The sequence below is a fragment of the Quercus suber genome, unplaced genomic scaffold (assembly GCF_002906115.3).
Source record: "Quercus suber isolate HL8 unplaced genomic scaffold, Cork oak 2.0 scaffold_254, whole genome shotgun sequence".
NCBI lineage: Eukaryota > Viridiplantae > Streptophyta > Magnoliopsida > Fagales > Fagaceae > Quercus > Quercus suber.
In genome coordinates this window covers 119,916-130,780 of record NW_027069710.1, presented here as the reverse complement: position 1 = coordinate 130,780, position 10,865 = coordinate 119,916, and the positions used below count along the sequence as shown (strand labels likewise).

The 10,865-nt window shown below is 34.6% G+C and overlaps 1 protein-coding gene and 1 long non-coding RNA gene across 2 annotated transcripts; both read left to right on the top strand.

Annotated features, from left to right (window-relative positions):
* The first annotated feature begins 844 nt into the window (after window positions 1-844).
* LOC136070707 (F-box protein CPR1-like) lies at window positions 845-1,795 on the top strand. Its single transcript, XM_065781009.1, has 2 exons — window positions 845-1,027; window positions 1,139-1,795. Exons 1-2 carry the CDS (start codon window positions 845-847, stop codon window positions 1,793-1,795), a joined length of 840 nt encoding a protein of 279 aa, XP_065637081.1.
* A 297-nt stretch (window positions 1,796-2,092) lies between these two features.
* On the top strand, window positions 2,093-6,056 carry LOC111995628 (uncharacterized). Its single transcript, XR_010631954.1, has 2 exons — window positions 2,093-2,221; window positions 5,637-6,056. It is a non-coding gene; the product is annotated as an uncharacterized LOC111995628 (long non-coding RNA).
* Window positions 6,057-10,865: the final 4,809 nt, after the last annotated feature.

The window sequence follows — 10,865 nt, the reverse complement described above, 5'->3', positions numbered from 1 at the left end:
TGGTAAGCAAAAATCTTACTTAAAAAAAAAAAAAATTAAATGGGCCATTTAGGCCTTTAGGGTTGAAAAGCCCTTCACTAATTTAAGAAGAGGCCCAAAGAGACCCAAGTCCGTTGAATAAGAAAGGAGAAAAGATAAAGTAGGAGGGGTAGGACCAGCAAGAAGTTAATTAGATAAAGTGATAAAATATTCCAAGAAAGAATAACAATTTCTAAGAACATTCCCATTAGCCTTTCTAAAGATGCTTTAAATTGATATGACATCAAATTCGAACAAAGTTTTTCTCTACCACGTTGCTCTCTTTGGGGACCGTGGTCCGTAGAACTGTGTTATCTTTCTCGGAATGATATTCTCTTTAGCAGTAGGGCTTTGTTGGGTTTTTCATTTTTGGGATCTAGGAAACACTTTTCTTCTCTCTCTTTCTCTTTTCTATACCCTAAAAACCGCATCCGACATGGAAAATATCCTTAGTGAATTGAAAAAGCTGTCCCTGATCGCTGGAGAAGGGACCAAGCTCAGCCTGACAAAATCAAGAAATCTGAAAAGTAAGAAGTATGTACTAGTAGCAAAGTTCCTGACAAGATGTGCCATTAACTTGGAAGTTATTGGACGAACCTTCAAACCACTTTGGAGAGCCCGCAACGAGTTAAAGATCAGGGAAGCAGGTGACCACGTACTGCTTTTTATATCTGAACTGGAGTCTGATGCAGAAAGAGTTTTAGCGCAAAAGCCATGGTCCTTTGACAGGCACTTAGTTTTATTCCAGCGCTACGACTACACTACTCCGGCCAAAAATTTACGCTTTACAAAGGTAAAATTTTGAGTGCAAATACATGGTTTACCGATGAGATTACTGGACCCAGAGACAGCAATAGAACTGGGTGAATCTCTTGGAGAAGTATCAGAGACGGAGAACCAAAAAGAGTTGGTAGGGAATGACTTTGTCCATGTGAAGGTGGAAGTGGATATCTCAAAGCCCCTATGCAAAGGCCGTAAAATTGATATAGAAGAAGACAATGAACGATGGGTGTCCTTCAAATATGAAAAACTCCCTAACTTCTGCTACTAGTGCGGTACGGTGTCCCATGATGAGAAAGAATGCGAAATCTGGCTCACAGGTAGAGGCTCTGGTTCTTAGGAAGTTCAGGGGTATGGTGCATGGCTCAGGGCAACACCGTACAATCCAGGAAAATCATCCTTTACGACTGGTCAGTGGAGAACGCTTAGGACTGATTTGGCTCCAATATGCGCTTTATATTGGACTGACCCACAGACATTTATCAATGGGGCTCTGCATTGGGTTGCATTTAGAGTTAGTGATAATAACCTTCATAATTTTGTTCTGGTTTTCGATTTGGGTGACGAGGTTTTCCATGAGATACTCCTGCCAGAATTTCCAGGTCATATGGGTCTGATGCCCGGTTCTGTTTCTGTATATAGGAATTCCATTGCCTTCTTTCAAATGGATAATGACTTTCTCCATATCTGGGTGATGAAAGAGTATGGTGTTGTGTCCTTGTGGACTAAAGTTTTTAGTTTACCTCTATTAGATCTAGATTTCTTTGGTGCAAGTGATAGCATGCAGAGGGCACTAGGTTTTCGAAGGAATGGTGAGGTTATATTAAAATTGGATGGAGGACGCCTCATTTCGCTGGATCTTGAGACTCGAGAGGATCCTGAGGCTCGAGAGATTAAGGATCTTAGGATTATGGGAGATAAGGAAACTATTGTTGATTATTATGTGGAGAGTCTAGCTTTGCTCGACAAAGCCGCCAGCAGTGAAGACACATACTGAGGAAATAGGTAAAATGCATTTCATGCTTCTTCTTTTTTCCTGGTTTTTACTTTTGTTATTTATATATACTTGGCATTGATAATATCATACATTAGATAACAATATATACTTTTCAATATGACACTTCTATTAATTCTTCTTATTGACGATTGATTACCTTAATTAAGTGGCTTTACATAAATAGCTTATAAAGGATAATTGAGTACATAGCATGTATTCTTAAAATTCATTGTCCACATTTCAAATTTTCTTTAAAATTAATCATTTATTACTTATATAAAATAAAATAAAAAAGTGGTTAGTGTTGGTTATCAACTTTGAGCAAGCTTGTTTATCAAGAGAATTTCATGTTTCCTGCCACTCTTGATTTACAATGTATACATAGAATTCCTCAAATTTTCTTTGCTGCCAATTTTATGGTGACAGGTGATCCCTTTTTACTTGATGTTTTCAAACTCATACTAAATGTTCTTGTTTATTATTCATCTAATAAGTTTCTTATTCAGTCTAGTTTGATCTGTTTATGCTAAAATTTTTCTTCTGCATTTATAGAGCAACGTTAATCGAGAAAGCAGTTCACCGGCAAGCATTGCTTGCTTTTGGTGATTAAGAATTGAATTAACCTGTTTATACTCCTCTTCTGAAATCTTTTTTATTTCCTTTCCTTCCTGAGCGTGATTTGCATTAATTTTCCCAATAAAGTAGTTATGCTTAGATGTATTTTTATGTTGACTCCATTTCATTTCTTTTCCCTCTCTTAATCTCTTGTATGTTGTGAATGAGTTAGTATTTTCTACTTCACAATTGTATGAAGTAAAAGCAAAATACCAACATCAGTAGAAAAAATAAAGAGGAAAACTAGGCATATAGAAGACAGCAATTTATAACTACGGGCAGCAATAGGCTGTAGGAATGGGAAGCATTTCCTTATAGACATTAGACATGCAAGTTAAGGGTGGAACTCAACCCGAAATCCTAAAACTAGTCCCAAAAAATAATGACCAAGAAACTAAGCTAACAACTCTTTCATTGATTTATAATGCTGAAAACTATTTCATCTTTTTAGGTGTTAATGTTTTTACTTTATTCTTTAGGTTAAAGGAATTTAAGAAAGAAGATATTGGTTTTAAAGATTTAAGGATGGTTAAAGAGCATCTTTTTTAGAATGGTTAAACATTTGCCTTAAGCAATTTATGAAAGAAGATATTGGTGTTATGAATAAAAACAGTACATGAGTGATCAATTATTGTTGAGGAAGGGATAGTACCCTACAAATAAGTAACATTGAACACTCAAGAATATATACTTTTTCTCAAATACCATTAACTAACAGCTAGGGATGTATTACTGTGAGCGTGTTGATGGATGATACAAGCCTTAACGCATAATAGTTTTTTTTTTTGTTGTCTTTGGCTACACTTTCAAATGTTTTGTTTTGGTTGTAAAGAACAACTAAAGTCAATTTCAAGTTTCACTCTTTGTGCACATTTGTTTGTGCTATCACTTCCAATCTTTATTTTTTGATATGTAAATAAGCTTCATTGATCGAAAAAGAGGACAGTACAAAACAAAAACCAAAGCATATAGGACGTGTATTGAGGAAAAGGAGAGAACAAATAGAAACTAGAAAGTACAAAAGCTACAACTATCAAGCAAATCAGTCAAGGAAGTAAAAAAGGAAACGCTGGATGCATTTGTCCACCCAAGAAAAGACTGTAAGAAGGTCATCTTCAGCTCGTGAATTGCTCTTTCGGTGCCTTCAAAAATCTGGGCATTGATCTCCCTCCAAATGCCCCACATCAAACAATGAGGAACCAAGTTCGAAATAATCCCATTTCTATGTTTTCTGAATTTTCCTGGCCAGCTAGCAGTAAGCTCCACAACATCCTTGGGCATAACCCAAGATACCCCAAAGAGTGTGAACACCATACTCCCCAACATTCTGGCTATCGGGCAATGCAAGAGTAGATTATTAATAGTCTCCCTTGCACTTCCAATCTTCATCTTACGGCTTTTTATTAAATAGACTGCTTGATTTTTTTTTTTTAAATTATATATATATATATATATATTTTAAATCACTCTCTCTGTGAAGGCCAAACTTTGCAGTGAGGAGTAAGACTTTCTGTTCACTATGTCATTGTTCTTACTCACACATGTTCTTTCAGTGATAGACTTAGCTGGGACCTCATTTTGGTTGTGCTGGAAAATTTTAATTTTAGTCCTCATTAGATCAATTTGATTAGCAGTGCATCTGTTCGGTTTCTTATCGGATTCTAATGAATGGTTACCCAGGTAAAATTCTTTTCCCTCAATGTGGCATAAGGTATCCACTTTCACCTTAATCCCTTGTCTCTGGCCTTAATGGAGGGACAATTTCAGGGTATTATTAAAGGAGTAAGGATTGCAACTCTAGTTCTCATCTCATGTTTGCAAATGATAGCATTATTTTTGTTCAAGGTACTAACGATATGCAAGATAGTGTTATTGTGACCTTTCTGGACAAATTGTAATTTTGACAAATCTGAGGTGTTTTTCAATCCTAACACTCCTGAACAGGATATAAACCCTGTTAGCTCTTCTTAAGGTAAAAAATGCTAATGGACCTAGTAAGTATTTGGGTATAACTTAGATATGAATCAGAAAAAGACAGAGCTTTTTAGAACTGTAGTTGAAAAGATATCTCAAAAACTTAACTTTGTGGTCTCAGGCAGGTAGATTAACTTTAATCAAAACTGTTTTGAGTTCATTGCCTGTTTACCCTTTTTCAAAATTTAAAGTGCATCAGGAAATTTATAAAGATATTGATAGAAGGATTTGGAATTTTTTTTCTGTGGTCATAATGAAGGGATCAGGAAAATTATTTATTAAACTGAAATTTTAGTTTTTCTATTTTAAATTGTTTGTTGTCTAAGGTGTTGTCAAGGTTTAGCCTTCAACTCTTAGGGTTGGAAAGGTATACTTTCTTGTTGGCTGAACCTAATGGCGAGATCATGGGTTGTCAGTGATCTCTAGCTCAACTGACACTTCCTCCCCTTAAAACTCTTAGATGGATTGGAGGGCGAGTTTATAGGTAAGACTCATTGGATACCTGTGTAATTAACCAATAAAATAAATAAATAAATAATTGGTGTATTGGGGATGGTACTTCATTTTGACTGAATCATCCTTGGTTATGATGAAGGACAAGGTAGATTGTGAGATGAGAGTTTCTGTGCAAACTGTTGCAGGTCTAATTGATTGTGACAAATTTTGTCTTAAGTATCCTCAAACTTTTAAGTGCTACATTTTTCTGTGGAAAATAATTAATAATCTTTTCCTGTGAAGTCTGAACTAAGTAGAAGAAACGTTGTATTTTCTAATGCATGTGATGTGTGGTAAATATGAGGAAACTGTGGAACCATTGTTTTTCTCTTGTCCAAATTTGGTTTGCTTCAGTGTGTGGTATTAGAGTGGATTCTTAGCAAACCCAACCAGAAAATTAGTATGATTGTTGTATGTTCTCTCTGAAAATAAATTTTATAGTGCAGCTATTGTGGCTGTGATAGTGGGTGTTTTATGGTTTATATACTGTTTTTAGGGGCAAGGTTTTTTTTTTTTTTGAATTCTGGATGGTTTAAGTTCAACCTAAAGTCATGGTAGAGTTTAGCTGAAAGTGAATGCTTAACTGCATGGAAGTACTAGAATTTTGATGATGAATTGCAGAGTTAAATCAAAAGTAGTGATTACTGAAAGAGATTTTTACAATTTTGGTCACTGTGTAGGATGGCAAGTAGTTTTGTTTTCTGGCAGGTGTCTATTCTAATAGGAAAAAGTTTGGTGAATGTGCTTTTGAGTCCAGGGACAGACCAGGGAATAAGCGGATTATGGATTGCTACAGCAGAACTTTGTCATCTAAAAGTGAAGCAACTTTCATTTCACTTAGAGAACCGATGATGACAATCTAGAGAAAGGGAATTCATAGTGCCATTGTGCTGATGCAAAATAAAAACTTCTTGCAAAAGCTCCTTGAAGATGATTGCATAAACTGGAGATTGGAACCTGTTTTCGAAGTTATTAGGATATTAAGGAGTGAGTTTGGTAATGTACTTAATTATGTAGATAGAGAATATTGGAATGGGTTGTTGAATTAGTTTAGTGTTGTTTAGATTATATTAATATAGCCTGGGAGGGGCATAGTTTGCTGGTGATGTTTATGTTGTTCTCAAACTTTGTATTTGTGCTTTACTTCCAAAAATAAATAAAGTACTTTTCGAATGAACTTTATGCATAAAAATATTATTGTTACCTTACTCTTCATTCTTCAATAATGCCAAGAGCCCAAGTGGTTTTCTGTTGATATTTATTTTTGTATTATATTCTTGATCCTAAAGGAGATTCAAGGGTAAAAGATTGTGTGTTTTTCTTGTGCTACACAACAGTCTCATTGGGCAATTCTATGTTTTTAGGACTACTTGAGTTAGCCTTTTGCCTAATCTCCAAATCTCTAAAGGATTGGGCCTGAAGCTCACTGCAATTCAAAACAGGCTCGAAACCCAAAATCCATTACAACACAAGGTAGGCATAAGAGCCCAAATTTCCTTACCACACAGAATGGAATTAACAGTCCAAAAATCTATTACTTCACGTTTTGAGCCCAGGAGCCCACATTGTTTTATCTCATGGGTTGGGCTTGAAGCCCATGATGCTCTTCCACAAAACCCAAGGCCCTAACCTACTCTAAGCAAACCCTGGTAGGCAAAAATCTTCCCAAAAAAAAAAAAAAACAAATGGGCCATTTAGGCCTTTAGGGTTGAAAAGCCCTTCACTGATTTAAGAAGAGGCCCAAAGAGACCCAAGTCTGTTGAATAAAAAAGGAGAAAGGATAAAGTAGAAAGGGTGGGGCCAGCTAGAAGCTAATGAGATAAACTGATAAACCATTATATGAAAGTGATGTAGGACAAAATATTCTAATTAATTTCTGTAATCTTTTATATTTGGTATTTTTATGTAATTTTCGTTATTTTAGGTTTAGGGCATTTATTTCCTTATTTTTAGGTGCATTTAATGCTTTTTAGGTCAAATTTGGTTCCTGTTATGGTTAGGTATCAATTAGGAGTTATTTTAGATTATATTTTACTGTCAGTCAAGTTTTAAGGAGCCCTTAAATAGGCCCTTAAGTCTGTAAACGTTTTTCATAGTTTATTATCAATAAAAATTCAGACTTGTGTCTTTTGTGTTCTCTGGTGGATTCCAGACCTATCACCTTGTGGATTCAAGGAACCCCTCGTGGATTCGAGGTTTACTACCCAGGAACTAACAGTTTAGTTTCTGTTTCATCAAGAGAGCATCGTGTGTGTTTCTCTTCAGGCTTCCGCGACATCAGTTGGTATCAGAGCCTTGACTTACCCTGGTCTGATTGCTAACCGGCGAGACGGTAACCACCACCACAACAACGACGAATAACTTAGCGAGTATTACGTGACGTACAACAAGCACTCACAAATATCTATGCTAGGATGGCGCCGTTGAAGAATGGAAACAATAGGGATAACTGCAGCGGAGACATAACTCACGGGCAACCTATTGGTAAGCAAATTTCATATAGACCTTATAAGAGAATTGCAAGTTTTAATGGTTATTTTTTAAAAGAAGATTTTCTTGATTGGTTACTTGATCTAGAGGATTTATTTGACTATGAGAATATTTGTTATGAGAGAAAAGTTGGACTTGCTTTGTATAAACTTAGTAAGTATGCCTTATGTTGGTGGGAACGAGTACAATCTGATAGAATTCGACAAGGTAAAGACAAAATTCGATCATGGCCAAGGATGAAAAAGATGCTTGCTATCAAATTTTATCCTTTGGATTGTGAAGAAATCTTGTCGTATACAATACAAGATTATTATTGGCCAAGAAGTTCATACTTGAATTATTTTGAAGAGCCAAATATTCCACCGTTAAAGGAAGAATTACATGTTCAAGAAAATATCGTTCTTGAAGAATATGGAGAAGTCAAAGAAGAAAATATAGAGATTTCTGAGGAAATTAATGAAGGCCTTGTTATAGAAGAAGAACCTAAAATCAAGATTGTGGAGGAGATTAATGAGGACCCCATTATAGAGAAAGATCTTGAGGTTGAGATAGTAGAGACCATTAAAGAAGAAATTATAGAGGAAGTTGTCAACGATCTCGATGAAATCAAGTTAGATGATTGCAACATTCAAACTCCTATTATTTTATTGGAAGACACCGAAACAAAGTTTATTGATTTTATTGGGGTGGAAAGATTTGATTTGATCATTGACTCTTATTTGGTGAATATTGTCAATTACATGAAGATCAAGGGAGAAGAAGTTCAAGTTGTGCAATTAATGACTTTCAAGTTTGGCAAGAAGACAAAGAAGATGAAGTATTCAACATATTTGTTCTCTTGGCATGGGAAATTCCAGATTTCAAAGATGAACTCGAGGACGAGTTTGTTTCAAGTGGAGGGGTCTGATGTAGGACACAATTTACTATTTAATTATTGTAATTTATTATTTTTGGTATTTTTATGTAAAAAAACGTTATTTTAGGTTTAGATGATTTATTTCCTTGTTTTTAGGTGCATTTAATGCTTTTTAGGTCAAATTTGGTTCCTGTTATGGTTAGGTATCAATTAGGAGTTATTTTAGATTATATTTTACTGTCAGTCAAGTTTTAAGGAGCCCTTAAATAGGCCCTTAAGTCTGTAAACGTTTTTCATAGTTTATTATCAATAAAAATTCAGACTTGTGTCTTTTGTGTTCTCTGGTGGATTCCAGACCTATCACCTTGTGGATTCAAGGAACCCCTCGTGGATTCGAGGTTTACTACCCAGGAACTAACAGTTTAGTTTCTGTTTCATCAAGAGAGCATCGTGTGTGTTTCTCTTCAGGCTTCCGCGACATCAGAAAGAATAACCATTTGTGAGAACATTCACATTAGCCTCTCTAAAAAAAGGTTAAGAGATAGAATTTAGGAAATGAACTCCAAAAGAAGTAATGAATCTTCATAATAACTTCCTTACTCATTCCCTAAAATAATTTACACATTCCTAAAATAACCATTTGTTATAGCATTTTTATATATTGAAGGAAGTATTGTTGATTTTCCAAACATTTATTTTATTCCTTTTTCTGTGTTTTAAAAAGTGGGAGAAATAAGAAAAAGTAATTTAAAAAATCTAATATTTTAATAGAAAAAGGAGATGTGAGTGTTTTAAAAAATAGTTAGCTAACATAGAAAAAGTCAACTCTTGTCCTAAAATAGGAAAAAATTTTAAGAACGCCAACGTATAAATGCTCTGACAGAATCAAGATTCCACTTTTCCAACTAAAAATCTTACCACTAGCTCATGGTAAAAGATGACAACCCCTATCTTCCATTTAGCACATTGGGAAAGTAAAAGAAGCTCTCCTTACTAATTTTAGCCATAGTTTAAAAATAATGAGAAACTATTGCCTAAACTCTAGGAAAATCTAAAGATTCACATTTCTTCTCATTTGAATAAGACTTCGGTACAAAATCAATGATTCATAATCATAACTATGTGAATCTTAAAAAGGGGAAACATGAGAATTCATGGTTTGAATGGCCAAAAAGTATGTTCAATGGAGTTCGTACATTTCAAAATTAATTGATCACATGAACATGGCACATCTTCTCCAACCTTATGGACCTTTGACAAGCTAATGTGTAACAAGTTACATTTGGTCAGCATCCCAATACTTGATAGGACTTAAGATGATGAGACTCCTTTTTATCTTTGCATAAAACTTAATCAAACATTAAATCCACTCAAGATGACTAAACATTCATGCACTAGCTATCTAGATCACTCGCCCCATTTAGGAAATGAGATCAAAAGGCTTAAGGAATACCATCTTACTATTCTTAGTAAAGAACTAATAAAGTAGTCAAAACCCCTTATCTACAAATGATTCTCATTGATTATCAAAAAAAAAAAAAGGATTCTCATTCACTCTACTTCACTCCTCATCTTTTATAAAGTACATCAACCTCAATTTTTCTCATAACACTCCAAAAATATTCAATACTCCTTCCAAAAAAAACCACACCACACCAATAACACCATATGAACCAAACATAAAGTCATATACCATACCAATATCACCAACTATCAAAATGCCAAAGGTATATAAACAACTCCACCTTCGAAAACCTCAAACATTCACCCATAGCTTTCACCTAACCCAGACTACCCAAAAGCCTCTTCACACACGTACACAACTCCTAACTGTTGCTATTAAACCCAATCACTGACTCCCAAAATCATGCAAATCCCTATCATCAATGTTCACAAAATGGCAATTGGAGTACCAAAAGCAGTAATAGGATCTACGTATTGATGTTTGCAGATGTTGATATTGCCTCATCTAACCTTAACTATTACCAATGATTGTAGGACCTTATAGTTGAGGGAACCAACTTAAAACAAGTTATTCATATTCCTAGATGTCTAGCAAATCAAAGTGGGCTTTTTAAGGAGTTTCCTTGAATTAAATGGACCAAGTGCTACACTCAAAATTGCTCATATGCAAGTAAACCTAAGCACCATCACCGACCAAAGCCCATGCCCATGCTTGTCGTTGTTTAACTATTTTTTTTTCTTTTTTTTTTTCTTTTTGGTAAATGATGTTGTTTAACTATCACAGCAAGCAATCATGATGTCTCCCTAGACCCCACAAATTCAGAGAGTAAACAGCTTGTTGCAAGTTGAAACCCCAATCACTGTTTTTTTTTTTTTTTTTAATAATTCAAAAATTATCATTTATAAAAAAATGTCATATTAATGAGTGTCCTTATTGTTAATAAATTATAATAGAAAAATTTTGACACTATTTTTATAAGAAATATAAAAAGTTGTCAACAATATTTATTATTTTAATATTTCCCTTATAAAAATGGGACAAAAAGGATTTGAATTATGGTTTTCCTTTCCCAAAAAAATAGTGAAAGAAAAGAGAAGGAAGAAGAATAAAAATTAAAAAAAAAAAAAAAAGTAGTGATTATTACCCATTGTGTGTACTACACGCGCAACATGAAT